The sequence below is a fragment of the Micromys minutus genome (genome assembly GCF_963924665.1).
Source record: "Micromys minutus genome assembly, chromosome: 3".
NCBI classification, from domain to species: Eukaryota; Metazoa; Chordata; class Mammalia; order Rodentia; family Muridae; genus Micromys; species Micromys minutus.
In genome coordinates this window covers 3,200,589-3,224,080 of record NC_137972.1, presented here as the reverse complement: position 1 = coordinate 3,224,080, position 23,492 = coordinate 3,200,589, and the positions used below count along the sequence as shown (strand labels likewise).

Here is a 23,492-nt window from a genome sequence, read left to right as displayed (position 1 = left end):
CACCCTGGAGAACTTCCTCTTTGGTGTGGATAGGAATTCCACACACAATTATCTAAAGCGCTGAAGTCCATGTGAACCTTGCCTATGGTGTTGGTTAATAAACATTCCCCTGACCCTATAGAAATACAAATGATTTTGCACCAAGTCGACTGGATTTAAGACAGTAAAACCTTTATTTCATTTAAAAAATATTAAACTCACAATTTTGGAATCTATAAAAGATAAAGAATAAAGGAGACAAGGTATAGTTATTTTACAGTGAATATTTTACGGTGAACAATATCCCTGTGTTCTCTACTGAGAAGTGTACTTTTGTAATATGGAATCCCACAGCCACTGAGAGAAAACTCAGTCTTTCTTCTCTCCTCTCTGGGTCCTGCCTGGCGTCTTTCCCTGTGACTCAGCTCCAGGTCCTTGGTCTGCAACCATCTTTTAAACAACAATGATGAAGATATAATTATGTTTTGGACAAAAATACTTTCTTAATTTATACTGTTCTTGGGCAAACCTTGTAGGATTTCATGTATGCATATGTGTGCTTTCGTGTGTGTGAGTGTGTGTGTTAGTGTGTGTGAATGTATGTGTGTGAGTGTGTGTGAATGTGTGTGTGTGTGTGAGTGTGTGTGTGAGTGTGTGTGTGAGTGTGTGTGAGTGTATGTGTGTATGTGTGTGTGAGTATGTGTGTGAGTGTGTGTGTGTGAGTGTGTATGTGAGTGTGTGTGTGTGAGTGTGTGTGAGTATATTGTGTATGTGTGTGAGTATGTGTGAGTGTGTGTGAGTGTGTGTGAGTGTGTGAGTGTGAGTGTGTGTGTGTGAGTGTGTGTGAGTGTGAGTGTGTGAGTGTGAGTGTGTGTGAGTGTGTGAGTGTGTGAGTGTGAGTGTGTGTGAGTGTGTGTGAGTGTGTGTGAGTGTGTGAGTGTGTGTGAGTGTGAGTGGGTCTCTCCTTATTCTAGAAGCAGGCTCTCTGCACTTATTTGCACTGCCCTGATGCAGCCTTAGCCCAGCTGAGGTGGGGCTCTGGGCAGCTATCCTGCCTCTGCCTCCGTCTCTCTCCCGGGCACTGACCTGCTTACTGAGATGCACTGCCTCGTCTGTGGGTTCTGCTGAGCTGAACTCTGGGTAATCAGGCTCACACAGTGACTAGCTCCACCACTGGCCTTCTCGAGGCCTTGGCAAATCTTGTAAGGCACGTGCTTAAGTCAGATTTTTGGTGTCTTCTATCTCTGCATTAATGTAGTGCTTGGCATAGGAATGCTTCTCACAGGTTCATATATTTTAGTGTGTGGTCACTAGGGAGTGGTGCTGCTTGCCAGGGATTAGGAGGTGTGGTCTTGTTGGAGGAAGTATGTCATTGGGATGGGATTTGGAGTTTTAAATGCTCAAGCCAGGTCTAGTACCTGTTTCTTCCTACTGCACGCAGATCTGAATGTAGGTCTCTCAGCTCAGCTCATTTTCCAGCACATGTCTGTCTGTCTGTCATCATATTTTCATCCATACTGATAATGGACTAAACCTCTGAAACTCTAATCCAGCCCCAATCGATATTTTATAATAGTTCATGTGGTCATGGTGTCTCTTTGCAGCAATAAACTGAGCCTAGTTATCTAGGCTGGGTTTTGAAATAATAAGTTATAAGCCCCAATATCATTGCTTTAATCAGCAAAAGAAAAAAAAAGATCCTTGCATTTCCATTTTCTGTGTGTGAAAACTCATTTCCATTCATCTTTGTGGCTCTCTGGCCTTTAGGCTGTTCTGTCTTGTCCTCTGTGGTTGGTGTGGTAGGCTGTCTTCTGTTATAAGATGGAAGAGTTTACTTTCTGCTGTTATAGCTTGCCCATTGCACTTGTAATCCATTGGTCAGAATTAGCAGAGTTGCATGCTGGGATGTGAATAGCACAAACATATTACTTTCCAGTTGCTGTGATAAACACCTTGTCAGAAGCAACTTAGAAGAGATAGGTCTTGTCACTTGCAGTTTCAGGTTCCACAGCAGGGGTGTGACAGTGGCTAGTGCATGAGGGAATGGGTCACACAACATCCGTAATTAGGAACAGAAAACAGCGACTTCATGTATGCTTGGCCTCAGCCTGCTTTCTCCTCTCCTAGATTAGGATCCCAGCCTAGGGAATGATACCACCCACAGTAGAACTTCCCGTCTCAGTCAATGCAATCAATGCAATCAATGCAATCAATGCAACATCCTCAGACAAGCCTGGCCAGCCCTTCATTGAGAGTCTGTTTCGAAGTGTTTTTCTATTATGTCAACTAATATAGATTATTATATTAATTAATATAAAAGGAAGCATCACTGTCATTGTTAGTGGACATGAACTCTAGAAAGTGATGGTTTGGGGTTATGTGAATTTAGCTAAGCTGCAATAACACTTCCCAGAGTTCCCTTGTTTGTAAGGGTGTCTATGTTAGCTTTGCAGAAAATATTTCCATGAAGTTTGGATAATGGATGGCATGAAGTAGTGTGGAAAGAGCTGGTGACAGGTTTCATATAGTTCACCCTGGTCTCTTGGCTCAGGTGCTGGCTGTGAGACAGGAAGTAGCCTTTAGTGTCTGCAGCCCCCATTGGATACCCTCCTTTATTACTCCCTAGTCCTGGATGGAAGCACGTGCAGTTTGTGGGGAGGGTACCAGCTTCATTTTCAGCTCACATGAACTGTGGATGACTCTAGTTCACCTTCCTGGTTTGCAGCTTCTCCTGTATCTCCTCTGCTCAGCCCCAGGCTTTCCAGTCATCCCTCCTCGTGCCAGCTATGATGTCTAAGCCAACTGTAAATCTCTCGGCCATGTCAGCCACAGTAACTCGATTCTCTGATGAAACAACAATCGATATTCACACTTCATACACCCAGGTCTTAGTTTAACAGTATGATGATCAAAGATTTTTATTTGTATATAATGCTGAGGAGACCACAAGCACAACTCCTGTTGAAAGAGGTAGGGAAAAAGATATTGATGTAGAAAAAGGAGATGATTATTTCCCCAAAGACTGATTGGAAAAAAAAAAATAACACAAAGTCAAAGGCAAGCATTAGAGAAGCTTCAGTATCTTCTCTGTTACAAATTCAACAAGCAATCCCCGATGAAGACACTGTACCAGAGAAATCCTAAGCTGTATTTGTCTGGTGTAGGATGATGTCATGATAAAACAAAGTGGATCAAGCCTATCATTGGATGAGAAGGAAAGGTAGGTGGGAAAAAGCCTCGGAAAGTAGAAGAATGGGAGAAAGAAGAAGATTTGAGAGGAGGGAAGATGGAAGCAGACGTAGATGTTTCTCTTGGCACATCTCTAGATGGAAAAGGTTATGATTATTTCTAAGAGTTTCTATGGGTCAATTTATCTAGGTGGGCAGTTTATATCTTTGTCAACTGGTTGTAAGCTTATTGAGAAGAGGGATTGTTAGTTGAGAATTTAACATATAAACCTGTTTGGTAAGTTAATGATTGTGGAGTCATGTTTTATTGGATGGTGGAGGAGAGTGTGTGAAATCAACATGCTGAGGATGTCTTGGATCACCCATGACAGGAGCAGCTAGGAGTGAACCACCTGGGAAGAGCCAGGTAGAGAGGGCGGCTGCACACTCTGTGATAGTGTGCAGGTGTGCTCGGCTCCGAACTAGAGCATTGTCCTCGGAGTGAGACTGTGGTGGCGATAACAACAACCATTTTATTTTTACTGCAACAGCCTGGAGTACGGGTGGAGACATAGCACGCTAGGTACAGCGATGCGCACCTTTAATCCGAACACTCTGGAAGCAGATGGATCTTCGGGTTTGAAGCTGCACACTGCTGTCTACACAGTGAATTTCAGGCAAGCAAGGGCTATAAAGTGAATCCCTTCCCCCAAACCCTAGAGGATTTCAGTCAAACCTGCTCTTCTCTCTGTTGTCCTTGCCACAGACTCTGCATGATGCTGTGGTCTCTCCAGTGAGGTACAGCCACACGAGACACTAACTAGCCTGGGGTTAGTCCTCCTGAGACTTCCTCAAAACATCCAGCTGAGTAGACAGAGGCTGTGGCCTGGGACTTGCCCATAGCTCCCTCTGCATGTATGTTCTCGCTGTGGGTGCCAATCACTGTCACTAGAAGAACTCTTTCTGTCCTCCCCTGAGCCATCAAAGCAGGTCTTGTCACTCTGCTTCAAGGGACTGGAAAGAAATCCAGTCAGACTACGTATGATTCACATTACCCTCTGCCACAGAAGGCTGACTTTTGTACTAAGACATAGGTTCTCAGCCTTCCTAAGGCTGTCGCCCTTTAACACAGTTCCTCACGTTGCTGTGGTGACTTCCAACCACAAAATTACTTCCTTGCTACTTCACAGCTATACTTTTATTACTGTTATGAACCATAATATAGATCTGTCTTTTATGATGGCCTTGGGGGCCTCCGTGAAAGGGTCATTCAGCCCCCAAATAGATCCTGGCCCACAGGTTGAGAACCAAGTTCAGAGGGACAGTGTCCTTAAGGACAGTAGATATCAAGAAGCAGAGATTCCAAGATGATGAAGAATCTGTCTACACAGTGAATCTGGGAATCTGAAGTGTAGACCTATTAGTGCATGTGAGAAAACAGATTTGTCCAGTTCCCGGAAGACCCTGGGCTCGCTGGCCTGTGTGTGTGTGTGTGTGTGTGTGTGTGTGTGTGTGTGTGTGTGAGTCTTGCTGTGTAAAATAGCAATGACCACAATGCCTTTCACCCCACAGAGATATTATTCAGGAACACAGCAAGAAGAATGAGAGCACACAAGATACAAGTCCATTTTATTAACTTATAAGTTATCCAGTCCTGACAGCGTGTTAAAAAAATCACCATTTAAAAAGATGATATAGACATTCTCTGTTGCCAGAGGACAGAGAATCCAGCTGGTGGGGTGAGTCCCGGAACCACCACCTCATTAGTTAATCAGTTCCAAGGCCTGTACCTGGAGTCGTCTCCAGGGTTCTCAATTTCCACGAGCACTTGGTTCTGTTTAGCATTGTCTTACACACAGGAGTTCTATCACTGTTATTTCAGAGGTGGCAGGGTGAGTGTGTCCAGGGCGAGTGTGTCCAGGGCCTCGGGCAGCCTTGAGCATTTTCTGAAATCTGGAACTGGCTGTCAGATCTGAAAGTAGAGAGCTTAGTGTGGCTTACACAGCCTTCCCGCCCCCTGCTCAGGGTAGAAGCTTCCTGCAGCTCAGCTGTTCACCGGCTCCACAGGCATCTGGACAAATTTAAGATGCCTGTTCCCTCCAGGGCTGTCTCATCTCACAGTACTTTGGAAGGGTCTCCGGGCCAGAAGGTTACAATAGCTAGTGTGATGCAGCTTTAAGTCAGGAATGTGTCACTCTTCCACGCAGCATGGCTGTCTGTGTGTTTAAGGTTCTGAGCCGTGAGGTCATCACCGCTCTGCACGATCTGATAGGTCCCAGGGATGGGCACTTATCCCCTTCCCATTAGCATCCTGGGAAGTGAAGTCCTGTCTTTATCAACTCCCAGGCCTCCTCGCCCACCCACACTCAGTGCCAGGGATGGAGTCACACATTAGTTTACCATTAAACAGCTTTTGGAAGGCAGCCAGAAGTCCAAGCTGTGAGCCGGAAAAGTGGGGGGGGGGGGGTGGTCAACCCAGTATCAGTTCTGATTCATGTGAATTAGCTTCTGAAATTATCAACTGTCTACCAAAGATTGTAATTCTTATCCATGGGGCAAAGGGTGGGGAGAAAATGGCAGGTTCGTGAAAATAAGCCCCGTGAAGGGTAGAAATATCATCTTAGCATCCATATGTTATTTGGTCAATATTATATCTGTAGACAGTGTCTCTCTAATCACAAACAATTATTTTAATTTACACAATGTCTTTGATTAAACTCTTGAGACACAAAATGGAGCGCACCTGGGAACAAACCTCTGTAAATTAAAAATATCATTCAGAGGAAACTATGGCTTTTAACCAATATGGATTTCAATAGCCTAAATATTAAAAAAGTCCCTCCCTAGCATAGAAGTCAGAGGTGACTGTAATTTTAATATCACTATATGAGAATACCAACTATACCCAACTTCAGTCAACTATCCCAGCACATTAACAAACATACGTAACAAAATCTGACCCAACATCCAATTTCCTCATTTTTAATGTCTTTATGAATTCAGTGTCCTAGAAAGTGCCTTTGCTTTGTTTGAGGGTTTTAAATTTTTGCTTTATAATATCTCATCTCGTAGGGGGGAAGAAAAAGTACAGCTGAATACTTTATTTTGACATAGTGACATCTCTTGGTTATTTCCCACAGGAGGAAACCACGGTGTCAGGCTGTGCGCTGCCGGCACAGTGGCTGGAAGCTTCTGTCACTTCATACTGCAGCAGCTTCGACCGTTCTACTGCCCAGAGTATTGTATTTTTCTCAAATACTGTCATGGCATCCTTGGTCCTGGGCTTTAAAAATGGCTGCCATAGCCTAATTTTGGTGAAACCCTTTGAAAAGAAAACATTTGTGATTATAGTTTAAATTTTTATCAAAGAATTAAGGGTATCTGAAGATCGGACTCTGGCAAGGGTCAAAGGTCAGTGGTGCAGCATTTTAGCCTAGAACACCTGTGTCAGCATCTTTCCACTTCAGGCTAAGAGAGGCACCGTCCTGTCTAAAAAGCACTTCCTAACTTTGGGTGGTCCTAGTGTGTGTGTGTGTGTGTGTGTGTGTGTGTGTGTGTGTGTGTGTGTCTAAATGTAGTTTGAAAGTGCATCTTGGAGGTTCCTAGGCTACACCCGTGAAGTAGAAGGTAAGCCATTTAGGTTTCTGGGTCTATGCACACCCAGGATTTGACTTGATATTTTTTTTAGGAGCCAACAACTAAAACTATACTGAAATGCCATAAAGCTTTGACGGTGTTGTAACAAACCTCACGTGGGACCTGGAGGCCAGGGGGTCCCTGCTACAGAATGTCTCTTGGCTGGTGGCCCCTCACCATAGGACTGTCTCACACTTGCATTATCTGTCTCTGGGACCTCAAATAGTCTCCAAAAGAAATCTCTCCTGCCAGCTTTTTTCCGCTTGACAAAGTCTGGTGGCATGGGTCAACATGAAAACAGTTCTGGGGAAGGAGTGAGGATCTGCCTACACTTGGAAAAGCTGTTACTCTAAGAATCTTAAATGTGCCCTGGAAACGCTGGGTATTCTTACACAATCGATCCAATTCTTAGATTCCCCCACCCCGGAAGCTGCAGGGATCCCAAACACTCAAATATAAATCAACCTGCTTTTAAAAGGTAAGGTGACCAGAGAAAAGCTTCTCAGTGTTTCCTTCCAATGCCTGTATATGTTAGAAGCGTGCACACTCAAAACATTATCTCCTGGGATTATGGTCAGGTCTTTAACATCTTAGCACAGAGTCCCAGAGACAGCCACCCTGATCCAGTTGAAGTGCTCTGAGCCCATTGTGTCTCATGCCAAGAAGAAAATGTCCAGTTAACATGTAGGGTTCAGAAGTTTAATGACACCCTTTTTCAATTCTCCTTTTTAATCTTAAATTTTTTTTCTTAGTCAGACCTAGCCAGCAGAGTGTGGCTTCCTGTCTCGCTGACCCGAGTGCCACAATTTGAAGAAGCAAATTCCAACCAGCCGTGACGGAGGCTGCAGTCAGCCCGTGAGACAAGTCCAAGGCCTATCGATCGATGAGGGGAGGTCTGCTGCTCCCCAATCAGACTCTCCCCCCCCTGCAGCCCCTCAGGCTGGTCGCTTCCTGACACATGGAGAGACTGCGCCCTATACTGGTATTTTTTGTTGTTGGGTTTTTCCCCCCAAAGCCTGGATCTTCTCAAGCGTGCAAACACAGTTACAGATTGTTCTGGGAGCTAAATGGCTCAGCATCTTGGCACTTGGTTGTTTTCTGCTTTTCAACAATAGGCACTGTTCGCTCCTCCATCTCCATCCGTCGGTGATGAGGCAGGCGTCTGATGAAAGGCTGGTCACGGCGTGCCCCCACGGTGTCAGTGCGGTGCCATGTGATGGTTCACGTGGGGTGTGTTTGATCCAAGGAAGCCCAGCCTTTGCTTGTTTTTCCTTTGTTCTGTCATCTGGGGAAAGAGAGAGTGTGTGTGTTCAGCTGGTTTTCTTAATCCTTCCTCAGTGTCACCGCCATGAAGGCTTTGTTGTCTTTCCCAGGAGCCCACTGTCTGGTTCCACATATGTTTACCGCAAAAGAAATTATTTTGAAAAGTGAATCACCATAAACAGGGGTAGTGAGGAAGATCAACTCTCCCCTCCGAGGTTGCGTTCTTACTCCCCTTGCTGTAAGCATTTAACACTACCAAGGGGCCTGGTGACGTCCTCTTTCATGACTTCTAAGGACTTTACAGTGGCAACTATTAGGGAATGCCAGCCTGTCCAAGGAGCTTGACTGTCCAAAGCCCAACAGGGAATAAATACTATATCCCCCAGAGCAAAGGGCTCCCTGTCTTTCGGCAGAGTGAGAAATGCTTGCAGGGATCTTGGAGTCCCTGATTGCTGAGATGCCGCCACAGGGCACACTCGGGAGGCTTCTTTCCTGGAGTTTCTCTGTCTGGTCCCCTTACTAGCAGAGGTAGAGACTTTGCCCCCGTCCCTGTGCCCTGGGCTCACTAACCTGTTCCTTCAGCTCCGCCAGCTGCCCTGACAGCTGCTTCACCAGACTCATGGTAGACTCCAGCTTCTCCTGCAGGTTCCGGACCTCATTCTGTTCGCTGTCACCTTCATTGCTGACAAGTGACATGGCTCGCATCCGAGGAAACCAGTCCAGATTCCTCTCCTAGGAGAGAGTAAATGTACAGGAAGCAGACAGTGAGTGTGGGAGGGAGCCGGAGGCGTTCCAACGACTGTTTCCAGGTATTATTGCTGGAATTTAAATCGGTGTCTCAGTTGGGTTTGTGGTCGTGCACATCTGTAATCCCAGCACTCTGGAAGCAGGAGGATGACCTGGAGTTCAAGGCTAGTATGGGCCATAGAGTGAATTCAGGCCAGCCTGGGCTGCACAGCAGAACCGTCTCAAAATGGGGGGAAAAAACCCTCAAAACTGAATTTCTCTAAGTATATACACCAAAAGGGTCCCTCTCTGGCTAGAGGCAGGATTGGAGTCAAAGCCTAAGACTCTGTTCCTCATGACCTTGTCAACAATGACTTCCTCCAGGGTCCCCGGTGGTCCTAGATGAAGCAGCCTGTGGGCATCCCATGATTCTAATGGAAGATAAGGTCTGATCGTAGTAAGACTGGACTGTGTGTTTAGGAGACGCAGGAATGAACTGCTCCTGAGCAGGAGGCTGGCAGAGAAAGGGTTTCAGTCCCAGCCACCCGGGCTGGGTCCCCACTGACGTCCCCTGCAGAGGTTCTTTACTAGCTTTGTGGCCTCTGGCTCTATGTGGGGAAGAGGGGAATGGAAGGGCACAGCCAGAGGTTATTCTGTGTGTTCCCTTTGGAAGGCCGTATTACAGTGGGGTGGCTTCCCCAGATGGCAGTAGCTGGCTCTGCTTCTATTTTCTGGGTAGACTAGGTGTGTCCTCTGTGTGTGTTTCTCCTCCCTTGTGGTAGACACCCCTATGTCTCGAAGTCTGTCAAACTCCAGACAGCCACAGTGTGTAACTTTGGCATGTATTTGCCAGTCTTAGTTTACTGTAGACAGTGAACTGTAACATGTCCCCCATGTCAGAGCTGGGATTCTAAACCTTTACACCACAGACCTGGTGAGTGCCCCACCTCCACCTGCCTGCTTCATCTGACACCCCTGCGGGAGCTTCTTGCTTACAGCTCTTTCCCTTCCAGGTAAGCTGGGAAATGGCTGAGCAAACCTCTCCCCAACAGCCTCCAACCACAGGGCCTGCAGGGGGAAGGGTCTTCTTGCATTATCATTTCCATCCCAACCTTACTGGCCCTTGGCATGGTGTGTGGGAGGAGATGGGGAGAGAGAAATTCTTCATGGTTCCTTATCACCAGTAACAGGAAAAATTAAGAGCATTGATTTGTTTTTAATCAGGGTAACTTACTAGCCTTTCAAAGGAAGACCGTCACTTTCTCTGAAGTTCAGAGTGAGAAGTTCATTCAGTCAGTCCTACCACACCTGTGTATGTGCATGGGCCTTGCAGGAGTGTCAGACCAACTGCCAGAGTCGGTTCTCTCTTCACCAACTGGGACCTGGGGATCAAGCCCAAGACGCTCAGCTTTGGCAGCAAGCACTCTGGCCAGAGAAAATGGAGTTTGGCATGAAATCTTCTAAAGCCAGGAATGATGTTTGTGTAACTATGTGAATGACATCACTGTTGCAGACCTGTATTTAAAATGGTGAAGGCAGTGACCTTTTAACATCATCCATTTTTCTGCCACAGTGAAAATATGAGAATTTGCAGATTCTTAGGATGAATCCTGAAAGTGACCAGCTAATCGCTGGGGTGGCTTAGTTGCTCGCAGGCAATGAGCCGGCCTACATCTGAGATGACTGTAAGAGTGACACCCCCTAGAGGAGACAGGACTGCTAGAAAGCTGCCTTCACTCAAGAGGCCCAGAATTCCCCGGCTCTCCTTGCCTGGGTGTGTGGTAAACAGATGGCCAGGGTCTTCCAGAGGAGAAACTACCTGGGAATGGGAAAATCTCAGGGGACTAAAATAAAGGTTTGCTATATATAACGTCATTCTTTATGTCTGATTAAGAATCAACACATCAACAAAATGGGAAGAACTGGGACCCTTAAGAGAAATAAATAATCCAGATCCCCAGATGAATACGTGTTTTCTATCACAGGAAGAATATAGAGTTAAGCTAAGATTATTAATTATCTACATACACATATATGTGGATATTCATACGTGAAGGCAGAAAGGGGACCATGAGAAGGTGAAAAGGGAGATTAAGACAGTGTGGGGCTAAGAGAGGGACGTGGGCACATGTGACTAGGAAGAAAGGCAGTTCACCAAAGGCAGAAGTGTTGGGAAAATTAAAAGCATCATTCCGGGGTCAGAGGCAGAATGTCCTTGGCCAAAGAGAACATGAGAGGGAGTATGTGAAGCCACCTCTTCAGAAAGACTCCTTCTGACCCAGCTGGACCAGTCATGTTCAAAGCTGCCTGCTTGTCAGGAAACAAGGGCAGCTCCCTCTCGGTGGGCTCTCTGCTGTCTGCATTGGCCCCTTCGTTCACTCGTTCCTTTCATAATTCCTACTGCTCATGATTCCTGTGCTCGAGCTAGGCACCAGCAAACAACGTAAGAAAACACCCAGCCTCTCATCCCCAGCCAGTCTCGATGACCAAGGCAAGGATAAGCTCTGGCCGGAGGTGCCAGGGAGCCCTCTGGGCTCTGTTCTCTCTCTACCCCCTTTGGGTTTTCTGGCTGCTCTGTTTGTCAAATGACCATATCTCAAATGAAGGTATATGGGGAACTGTTCAATGTTTAAAATTAAGAAATGCTGAGACCCTTGACCCTTATTACTAGGTGCAGGGAGTCTAGACTTTCATGCTCAATTCAACCCACCCCTGCTGTACCCACTTGGCCTCTAATCTAGATGGGCACTAGACGTAGACTGCCAACTCTACCCATGACCTTGAGACTCATCCTTCCCTCCAAGGAGGGCACCACACCTACACATGTGAATCTCCCCTCCCCCACCCATTCTTCAAGGGATTCAAAACTGCAGCCAACTCCATCAGGACTTATTGCCTGAAGAAAAGTTCTGAGGCCTCACGCTGGAAGCTTAGCTATGACAGAAAAGGTCTGCTCTGGGTTTAGAAACGTCACTGAGTTTGAGGTGAGCCAAGTTTACTTCTGATCCTCCAAACACTGGAACTTAGTCCCATTCAGCAGCTGTTCAATTATCTGACAGATTGGAGTAATAGGACCCAGTGCTTCAGCCACCCACTCAACACAAAAGGCAAGGTTTCTACAAACACTACCAACAACTTTACTCCAGATGCCTAGATCCCATTGCAAACATGAATAAACAATGAGTCTCTGCCCAGTGAGGACTAAAAGACACGCAGGTCAAAATATTTTCAGCAAAATTATAGAATAGAAATCCGCCAATGTAAGAGGAGATGCCTACCAAGGTCCAAGAGGCATACATACAGAACAACAAATACACAGGGCCGGAAGAGAAATTCTCTGTCTTAGAACAAAAAAGGATATTGGAAATAACAAGAAAAAACTCAAGTCTCATGCAAAAGCTGGAGCTCTGGAATAACATAACAGTTCATTTTCCAGGGGAGACCATGAAAGCCAGACAGGGCTGGTCCCAAGCTCTACAGTTATGAAAGATACAGATGCAGACATAGATTACTATATCCAGCAAAACTATCACACTTAATGTATGGCCACTAATCCTGCTGGATAGTAGATACTGGAAAGAACACTCAGGTTTGAAAAACAGGGTGAAAGCAACAAAAACAATTCCAGAACACTGAAAAGAGGTCTAAGAGAATAGCAAAAGATGAAGAAAATAACAGAAATTAATACGCACAGTTCAATGATAGCCCTTAATATTCAATGGAAATAATAAAATGGTCTCAACTCCCCTAAAATAGAAACAGACTAACGGACTGGATCAGAAGCAGGATCCATTTTTTTTTTTTTTTTTTTTTTTTTGCTGTCTTCTGGTCCAGTGATAGACACCACCTTAGTGACAGGGGACCAGGTAAATGAAACCAAGAGTCATACAGGCACAGCTAGTCTAACATTTGTCAGAACGGACGTCAAAAATAATCAGAGGAGATACATGGGATTCTTTATCCGTATTACAGGAAAACTCAACAGAGGACATTTAGTCCTAAACATATATGTGATAAACGGTAGAGCACTTAATTTCATAAAAGAAACACCATTAATCTTAAAACTACAGAACAGCCCCAGCTCAGTGATAACGGGCGGTTTCAATACGCCACAGCCACAAACACACGGTCATCTGCTGAAAGGAAACTGGGGCGCTCAATCACATAAAGTAGTCCTAGCAGACACGTTCTGAGCATCCCACACACAAAGTGCATACACTCATCTCTGTAGCACGAGGAGACTTTTGCAACATTTACAAAATAGGTCACAGCGAAAGTCTCAGCAGATCTAGGGAAACTGGAATTACATCCCGAATTTTATCGGATCGCTATGGATACCAACAAGAATAGAAATAACAGAAACTTATGAAAGCTGAACAACACAAATCTGAATAAAAACTGGGTAAAGAAGGAGTAAATTCAAAAATTCTTAGAACTGGATGAAAATAAGAGCACAGCAGAACAGAACCTGTGGGATGAAGCCGCCACAGGAGGAAAGTTCACAGCATGATGTGCTTATGGCAAAAATTAGAGATTTCAAGTCAACTATCAGTGGCAATGGCCAAAATCCATTAAGATGTTTTATTAACATTCATACAAACTTAATGTTAGCTCAAAATTAAGAAACATCTAAGAAATTTATTTTTAGTAATGTGGTAAGCAAGGGTTAAAAAAATTTGCTCATATTTAAACATTAAAAAAAATTAGAGATCTCAAGTTAACAACAGGGATACACATGAAGGCCTCAGAAACCTAAGACTAAAACCAAGAACAGACTGGCAGAGATGTTCAAACTGCAGCTGAAATTAATGCAGAATGAATGTAAACACAAAGATTCAATGAGACAGTTATTCGAAGAGACTGATAAACCTTCAGCCGAAGTAACCGAAAGAGTTAGAGAGGATCCAAGTAAACCAGAGAAGAAATGGGAGGCCCTATAACAGACATTGATGAACTTCAGAGACTTATTCAGATATACGTTAAAAATCTATATTCTACAAAACAGGAAAATGTAAAAGAAACGGATAAACTCTTAGATATACACGAGCTATCAAAATTAAATAAAGAGGAATTAAATGATCTAAGTGGGACTTTTAACATGCAGTGAGATGTCAGTAATTAACAATCTCCCAACTAAACAGCCCAGGCCACGTGACATCGTTGTAGAAGTCTATGAGACTGGCAAAGACATCAAAACTCTCAACAAAATACTTTCAAAGCTAATTTGAGAACGCATCCGGAAGACTATCCACTGTGACCAAGTCAGTTTCATCCCAGAGATGATGGGGTGGTGCAATAAACTCAATCTACCACACAAATAGCAACCGTGGGGTTATCTCTCTAGCTTTAGAAAAGGTCTGACAAAAATCCACCATCCATTCACAATAAAAGTCCTGGAGAGAGGAGGGATATACAGGCCCTCAGACAACATCTTCCTAAACAGAGGAAAGCTCCAAGTAGTTCCACTAGGGCCAGGGACACAGACGACAAAGATCCCTTTGCCTTCTCCCATTCAAGCAGGCAAGTCCTGAAGTCTTACCCAGAGCCGCAAGACAAAGATAAAGGGGATACAAGTAGAAAAGGAAGAAGTTAAAGCACCTTTATGTGTAGATAAATATAAATAATTCAGCAAATTAACAATCAGTAAAAAAAAAAATCAGCCTTCATATATACAAACAACAAATATACTGAGAGAAACAAAGGGATGCCTTTCACAATAGCCTTAAGAAAAAGAAAACATCTAGAACAAGTTTACCAAGGAAATGAAAGATCTGTACGACAAAAAATCTTTTAAGAGAATGAAAGAATAAATCGGACGAGAAAGCAGAAAGTGGCAAGACCTCCCATGCTGATATATCGGTAAGATCGATGTTGTGAACATGACTATCCCTCCCAACGCAGCTCACAGATGTAATGCCATCTCCGTCAAAACTCCAATGAAAGCGAGGTGGCTCTGGTGCAAAGACAGACTCATGGATCAAAGGGACAGAACTGGGGACTAGAATAGCAACCCACATTCCTACAGCCACCCAGCCTTTGACAAAGAAATCTGCAGACACCTGCTGGAGAGAAGGCAGCATCTTGAACAAGTGTTGCTTAACAAACTGATGACCGAAGAAGATGAATCAGATTTGACCCATATCTTTCATCCTGTATAAAACTCTACTCCCAAGTGATTGAGGATGTCAACACAAGAATAGACACCCTCCACCTGACAGGAGCCAGGAGGGACTAAGCCTGAACTCACTGGTATAAGAACAGACTTTCTGACTAGCATCTCAATAATAAAATGCTTTAATACCAATAATTAATAAATAGGACCTCACAAAAGTTTCTGTACAGCAAAGGGTTCCATCACCCAACTGAAGATGCAGTATTTATACTGGAATTTATTTTTTTTTTTTTTTTACCAGTTGTATCTGTGAAGGAGAGTTAGTATCTAGAATATATAAGTAACTCAAAATTAAACATCACGAAAGCCTAAACAGCACAAAACTGAATAGATTTCAGGAAAAAAATACAAACAGCCAAGAGACACTTAAAAATGTTCAACATTCATAGCTATCAAAGAAATGCAGATTAAAACTACTTAGGGTTTCACCTAAGCCCAGTCAGAATGGCTAAGGTCAAGAAACAAATGGTAACAAATGGCAGCACGGGGGCATGCCTTCTCTGTTGGAGGAGCGTGCCCTGGTGCAGCCACTAAAGGAGTGTGTGTGGAGGTTCCTCAGAAACCCTGATAATCGACCTACCACGTGCTCCACATATACTGGTCTTGGGCAAAGGGCCCCATATCTTACTTGAGATATCCATAAAAACTCTCAGAGAACTAATGCAATTTTAGGGGAAAATAAAATTAAATTTTATAAAGGCTTTAAAAAGGAGAGATGACTCAGTGTTTAAGAGCACTGGCTGCTCTTTCAGAGATCCTGAGTTTAGTTTCCAGCAACCACATGGTGGCTCACAACCATCTGTAATAGGATCTGATGCCCTCTTCTGGTGTGTCTGAAGACAATGACAGTGTACTTACATACATGAAATAAATAAATCTTTAAAAAAACCAATGAAGAAAGCATTCTTTTCACGAAGACAACCTTAAACATAAGTATTGCACATGTTTTTAGGTTCTTGGTGTATTCCTTTTTCTGTTGAAACCAGTCTCCCCCCCCATCCCTCCCTCCCTCTCTCCCTCCCTCCGCTTTCTGGTGAGGAAGTTTCCTTTCTCTGTGGAAACTTCCCTAAGTAGTTGGAACCTCACCCTAAGCCGGAAGGGCAAGCCTGATGCATCCGGCAGGGTTCACCTGCACAGCTTCCTCATCCTGCTGGCCTGGGCCTTGCTCCCGGCTAACACCGTGGTCTGATTTCACTTCACATAGCAGATCTTGTGGTCATGCACATGGCTATTAGATTCCTGGGCTGATGCTGGTTAGTCAATATGATGTCATTTCCTCATTTCACCAGAACTGAATACATGTGACCACAGGGTAGCCTAAAGCCAGGGAGGAAGATTAGCTGCCAGACTCCTAGGCTGCAGGGTTGATCCCTCCTAATCACTCAGTGAGGTGCAGGTCTTCTAGAGGTTTCTAAACTGTAAGACTCAGATGAACTTACCATTCCTGACTCTTGCTGGGGCTGATGTTTATAATAGTGTGTTGTCTAGGAGACTACAGGAGCCAAAGGAAGTCAAAGGAATCTTTCAGAGCCCTTTTAAGGGTAGGTCACATGACTCATGTGAGGTCTGTAGCTGTTCAGTCACTTAGAGACCCTGTGTGGTGTGCACACTTGGTGTTTCCAAGTGATGCTTCCTTCCTGGGGCAGAGATAGTCGTGTGCGGTGGGACACCTGGGCTTTGACTCCATCAAAACTGAAAGTGTCTACTGTGCAGGGTAGTTGAGTGTCCAGGTCTTGGTTTGCTTCTCTGTGGAACAAGAATGTCTCCCTAGATGTATCCGTACCTTCCCTGCCTGGTGTTTTGTGACCTGTGAATGTAAGGTAAAGCTTTAAAATTCAAGTTGCTGCCATAGACTTGAGCTCCCTTGAATCACAGAGCCCGAGCCAGCGTGCGCACGGGTCGGCTTTCCTATGTCAGAATGAGGCTGAGGAGTGATGAGGCTGGTTTGGGCCGACCAAACACTGACAGTCTGTCTTTTTTTTAAATGCTATTAGCATTTATGAAACATCACCTGTATGTATGGAAGCTGGAGGGAACTGAAGTTCTGACCTTCTGGGACCAAATAATACAGGGTCGATTACAACTCGAGTCTCTTCGGTTACGTTTTCAGGAAATGCTAGAGGTTCATTTACGAAAGATCAGGAATCAGTACCGAGTCACAGATCCACGCACGGGGGCGGGGGGGGGGGGGGAGGAAAATGCCGGGGGTTTGGTGAAGTTTGGTAGAGGGTTTAGAAATATCACCATTAACAGGCAATACACAGAATGCACTCTGTTCTGCAGCTGAGTAACAACTCGCCATCTGCTACCCCCTCACAGAGCTTCCGTTCGCTAAGGCTGCGCACTTCGGGGCTCTCATGATACCGTTTTCTTGGTTGCCTTCCTAAACTGATCTCTGTGTTTCTTACTAGATTTCCCATCATAAAATTCATCTGCAAAGCCTCCTGGTACAAGGAGAAAAGAACCGCAGTGGCAAGAGAAGCGGATCCCTATGCCATGTGGTTTGAGTGGAAAACCCAGCACCCTCAGGTGACAACTGGCAGCTGTCACGAGAAGAGAGGTGACTCCCAAGAGGGTACAGGGCAAATGTCAAAGGATGAAGCCACACTTTGGACTTGGCCGAGCGCAAGTGAGAGAGAAAGGAGGTTGTATGCATCTTTCCGGAAGCAGGAGGCTGTGTTGGGATAATGACTTCATGCTGAGCATAATTTTAAAATGCCTAGACACAGGAGACATCAGGCCTTTTGATGCAGCGCAGTTTCATGCATGGGCAACAGGGAAGCTGCCACTCATTGGCTGATAGGCTTTCCGGTTCTGATTTTGGTGCAGTTTGGTGAAGGAGCTTCCCATGTTCAAGCTAAGACCACTCAGGTTTCATGTGCTTGACACACTTCCATGTTTGTTTTTAAAGAATTTCTCTGATTAATTGATTTTCTGGATCTACCCCATAGGATACTTTGAAAGTCAAAACAAAGCCAAAGTATTTTCTACATATAAAACTTGCTTCTGACATAGCATGGAGCTGGTCGGCTGTAATCTTATAATGCATTGTTTGGACTGGCTGTTGGACACGGGTACTCAGTCTTGGTAGGAGCACGGAGACTGCCTGAGAAGTGTAACGTGTTGACCTACTCTTAAAGTTGTCCTATTGCCTCTTCGGTAAATCTGCGTCATCTTCGGGGTGACTTGTGGAGTTTGTATTACTTAGAGGTGACTGTACCTAAAGCAAACCACAATTCACAAGTTGGGGTAGAAACTGGCCAACCTTCATTTACATAGTCACCAGTTCACCAGCTCTCACTACGCCAGCTGCTGTATTGGCATGAGGGAAAGGGCATTCCTGGGAAAAATGGTAAAGAAATGGAAGGCAGGTGGCTCCAGTTGCTGAGTTAGCAGGACACTGTCGTTGCCAGTCTGAGACCCCCAGATAGGATAATAAATGACAGTATTTCAGAGAGCCACAGAGCCTGGGACACGTGAAACTGTAGCTGCTACAGCTCAAACATGATCCCGAAAGGCAGAGAGCCCTCCCTTTTGCAGTGCTTCCTGGAGAGGTTTTTGCTTTCTTCTTGGATCCTGAACAGAGGCAAGATGCTGTTGAATTGTGGACTCACTAAGGTCTCTTGCATCCTTAGCTACTTTGCCTGACAAGTTAAGATCAACTGGAATCCAACTATCAGCTTGCCGGAGCTTTGAGGAGTAAGCCTGTTATCCATGTGTGCTCTGCATATTTCCTAGTCAGGGCTGAATTTTCTGTATTATGCACATTGACGATGCTGGTACTCTAAAACTAAAGCACCACTCACACAGGCACACACACACACACACACACAGAGAGAGAGAGAGAGAGAGAGAGAGAGAGAGAGAGAGAGAGAGAGAGAGAGAGAGATAATCCCAGACAGATAGTATGTTTCTTTATCTCATTCTTTCTGAAGGGACTGGGGAGGCAGATGACCTACAGGCTCAGTTCTTTCCTTTCTCACATTTTAACTATTACCTGTTCCACATTAACAGTGAGCAAGGTAAAAACCACAGCCCCTAGATGGAGGGCTCCCTGATTGCAGAGCTAAGAAAGCCGGCAGTGGTGGAGAGGCTGTCTGTGCCTCTCACTCTCATCCCTCAGGAAGCCTTTGATGGTTTCACAGCAGGTAAATAACACCCAGGATTTAAGGACAGGCTGGGAGAAGATAGTGTAGGGGGCCCAGGGAGGAAAGCTGTGCTCACACTCTGCTTCTGGTGGGTGGGAGGAGTGGGCAGAGTTGGGGCAGGCAGTCTAGGTATGTCATGGGCACCATATGGTTGCGGCAAAGTACCCAGAGAGTGGGGGGTGTGCTCTGTCACTGCCTCATGGGATTATGACGTTCCCCAAATTAACAGGGTTTTAGAGACATGAACAAGGAGTCACCCTGACATGCTCCTTGCAATTTCCCCATGTCATTTGCAACTTGGGACTTTCAGAGGGAACCCTTTTATCTGGCTCCACCCTCTGCTAGCTAATTCTGGATGAGACCAGTCATTTCTTGTGTCACCTAAATATTTTTTTTTCTCTTTTAAGTTTTGAAAACAAATTCCTCATTGCCACACTTTCAAAATTTACTCTTGGGAAAGCCACCGTGGGCTGGAGGATTCTATGTATGTCCCCATTCTTCACAAGGGCTCTCTGAATAGTCAGCCAGGCCTGACCTATTCACATATTGGGACCATTGCTTTAGAAGGCTCTGTTCTAGGGCACCTGTACTGGGGACCCCCCCCCACTCCCACATGAGCTTCTTCCTGCATTGTCCATGATACCCAGAATTCTCAAAGAGCAGCTTGGAGTTACCAACTCCCATGCGTCTGAGCTCGGAAAGGATTCTAGTCACACAGGGAAAAGCTCAGGAAGCTCAGACTTTGGAGCCATGCCTGGCTCTGCCACAATGTCACACCTGGAAATTAGACTCTAGGAGAGGTCTGCACTCGGGCCCCGTTTGTGGCTTCTGTATGAAGATTGTGAATGCATAGCTCTTTCTGAGCCGACAGGGCTCTTTAGTGGCCTCACAAATAGGATTTGTTAGAATTTAAAATTTATCATCAGAATGGAAAATGGGTTGTGTCACTAGTGTTAGCAGCCAAGACTTCCCAGGCCCCAATGGAACTCACTTTTCTCTCTGCTCTCCTGCCAGAGTGCCTCACTGGGCAAGCTCAGGCACTTCTCTGGCTTCATTTTTATTGGAATTGGCCTTGTCTTGTGTGTGTGATCACCATAAATATTTTATAAAACGGCACTGTAATTAGCACTTTAAATGTTAATATTTTGCAGCCCTGGAGAGATGCTCAACCGTTAAGAGCACTTGCCGATCTTCCAAGGCTCAGTTCCCAGGGGCTTATTTGGTGGCTGATAAACATCTGCAACTCCAGCTCCAGGGGATCTGACACCCTCTTCTGCTCTCATGGGCACGAGGCACACACGCAATCCATAGACATGCATGCAGATAAAACACCCATACACATAGAATGAATTTTTAAATTAATTTTTTAGTTTTCTTTATTCTTTTCTTCCTTTTTTTATAATTAGTATTCTTGTGTATCCTACACAGTGCCATGAACAATGTTATGTTTATCTCTGCTGAACACTGGGTAGATGAGTTAAGGCCCTCTTGTCTGCTTGGCAACATCTATCAGCATACTAAGGCTTGGTCCCTGATCTTCTCAGCATCATCTAAGAGAAGGCCATGGCTTGGTCCCTGATCTGCTCAGCATCATCTAAGAGAAGGCCATGGCTTGGTCCCTGATCTGCTCAGCATCATCTAAGAGAAGGCCATGGATTGGTCCCTCACAGAGCTTCTGAGCTCTGCTGCACACAGATCTTCTCTTCTCCGCTCTTCAGGATAGGCTTTAACTCCCACTTTGCCCCATGGCCTCCTAACTCCTTTTCAGTTTCCTTAAAGATCTGGTGAAGATTTGGTGACACAGCCGCATGCCCGGCTCGTTGTCATGAAAATGCACAGGTTACTAACTAGTCCAGGAATCATGGTAACTTAATTATGGTGACCTAAGATATGGGTATATTTAAGGCAGCATAATATAAAGTCTCTTCCTTCCCCTTCCTTTTCCTTTATTCTCCTTCTTTCTCTTCCTCTTTCCTTCCTTCTTTCCTATATACTGTGGGGCTTAAACCTAGGGCTTCATACATACCTGGCAAAGTAATCTGTCCCTGAACCACTACCATCATGGGGTTCTTTGAGTGACAGATTCACTAATGCACACTGAAAGAAAGACTTGCCTTGCAAAACAAACTACATTTATGAGCAACATTTTAATAAGACTCGGGTGTGAAGTGAAACAAACTATTTTAATGTACACTATCAGATTAGGCAATAAAGTTAGAGTGTGTGAAGCAAAACAAACTATTTTAATATGCTATGCAATTTAGAAAGCTCTTAACTACAGACTTCCATTTTCTTGCTAAGTGGGGTTTCATGGGGCACACATAGTTGATGTCACATGCAATGTAAACCTTCTACCTACCAAACCCACTTGAAATACAACCTCCTGTCCCTCTGGTTATCCTCCTGCTTGCTTCAGTACCAGCCTATTGTATAGGATCTCAGTGTGCTCTGAGAGCTGCAGAAAGGCACATGACCTAATTTACTGTTGTTCCAGGGCAGGTGCCCAACATAATGTGGGCCATGTGGTTGGTAACAAGCGACTGAACCAGGTTTCACAATGAGACAAAGGCAGGTTCAGTTATTTCCAATAATCTCAGAGCTAGTACATGGTATAGCCGAGATGCTCGGCCTCCTGGCCTTGTCTACTTGCTAGCAGGAACCTGCACTGATTGACAAAGTCACGGCAACACCTCCCTGCCTGCCTCACTAAACATGCGAGTCACATAGCCAGTTAGCTCCCCGGCTCCCTACCTCTGCTCATTAATCAACTTTCTGGATGTATCCTGGGTCCTCAGAGGGGGAAGTACAATGGCTGGCTGTGTACTGGCTGGAAATGATCACCTGCCTCCCTGATCCGAGGACATTCTAGCATATCTACACGCCGCCTCTCAAGTCTGGCTAGGGGACGCCTATCCAGTTCATTCTATGTGCCCGATAGCATCTAGGTCAGAGCTGGCAAGGGCTGGCACAAGTTCTATACTCTGTCACCTGAGGGAGACCATGGCATGGTGCTGTTCCAGAGAGACCATCTGTCGCCTTGCGTGGCAGCCTCCCAGGGTGATGCCTGGGTATCACCGTGTTCTATTTTTAGTGAGGCGGTGTTCTGGCTACAGTTACCTGGTGTCGTTTGGGAGTGACAGTGAGAAGCATGAATTGTGAGCTGAGGACACAGAGATCAGCCCAGCTGGATGTGGACGCAAGGGCACGCCACAGTTTTATTCCATGACCCTGACAAGGCTCACATGGGTTCTTTTAAGCCAACTAAACCATCTTTATGCCAGTGAAAGGAACCCAGCACACCACCACCACTACAGAAAGTGAGATATAACCAGAAGCCGGATGACCGCCAAAGCATGGGTCGCTGGGAATTTCTTTACTTTTACAGAACACCAAATATCCCTAATGCATGCAGAGACTTTAAGAACTGGCTCCTGAAGCCTTAGTAAGATGAATCTTTTATTTTATGAAACTCAGAAAAATTTTACTTATATTTTTTCTTTCTTCTTTTTATGTGTAGAGTGTGTATCTGTGTGGTGTGTTCATGTGTAACTTCACATGTGTGAGTACACGTGTGTACTGGTGCACACTAGCAGGGGCACCCAAAGCTGAATGTTAAATCCACCTCTATTGCTCTTCCACCGACCCCCTTTTTATTTGAGGCAAGGTTTCTCAAACAAACCCAGAGCTCACTGATGTGAGCTCTCCTTTCTAGCCTGATGATCTAGGGATCCATGTCTCCATCCTTTGAGACTGAAATTGAAGATGGCCACCTGGGTCAGGATGCCCACATAGCACTTACAGGCATTCTGGGGATCTGAATTCAGATCTTCTTGATTTGGTGGTGAGTGTTTTAAACTTAACCCCCCACCCCCGTGGCATACTGCATCCTCGGAATCATGGTAAAAGGAGATGTCTATTAAGTAAACACCTCAAACTAACATGTCAAACTGTATAGGATTGTTTACTACCATATGTGTAAATTTATGTTTTATGCCTTAAAATAAAATTTTATGTGTCTTATTAATTAGTTTCTATCGCTGTGCAAAAACACTACAACCAAGGCAACTTATAAAAGAAGGCATTTGATTGGACTTAGAGGGTCAGAGCCCACAGTACCGTAGAAAAAGACACGGCGGTGGGAACAGCTAGGAGCGCTGATGGGAAGCAGGAAGTAGAGAACACACTGGGAATAGATCCAGTGTTTTTGAAATATCAAAAACCTCGTAACGCACCTCCACCAGTAAGGCCACACCTGCTAATCCTTCCCAGACAGTTCCACCAACTGGGGACCATTCTCATTAAAACCACCCCACATGTGCTTGTTCTAGAAATTAAGAGGTAATAAAGAATTGGCTTGTGTGCATGCACGCTGGAGCATGGGGGTTCACAACTGTGTATATG

The 23,492-nt window shown here is 45.0% G+C and overlaps 1 protein-coding gene across 2 annotated transcripts in view; it reads right to left on the bottom strand.

Annotated features, from left to right (window-relative positions):
• Positions 1-4,767: 4,767 nt before the first annotated feature.
• Positions 4,768-23,492, bottom strand: part of ITPR2 (inositol 1,4,5-trisphosphate receptor type 2) — a 355,767-nt gene continuing 337,042 nt past the window's right edge. For both annotated transcript variants that reach the window (XM_080914558.1, XM_080914557.1), the window contains 2 exons: positions 8,616-8,777; positions 4,768-8,067 (listed from right to left, as the gene is read on the bottom strand). In XM_080914558.1, the coding sequence (XP_080770684.1) occupies positions 7,981-8,067; positions 8,616-8,777 (249 nt within the window). In that variant the 3' untranslated portion in view covers positions 4,768-7,980. The remainder of the gene's footprint in view (positions 8,068-8,615; positions 8,778-23,492) is intronic.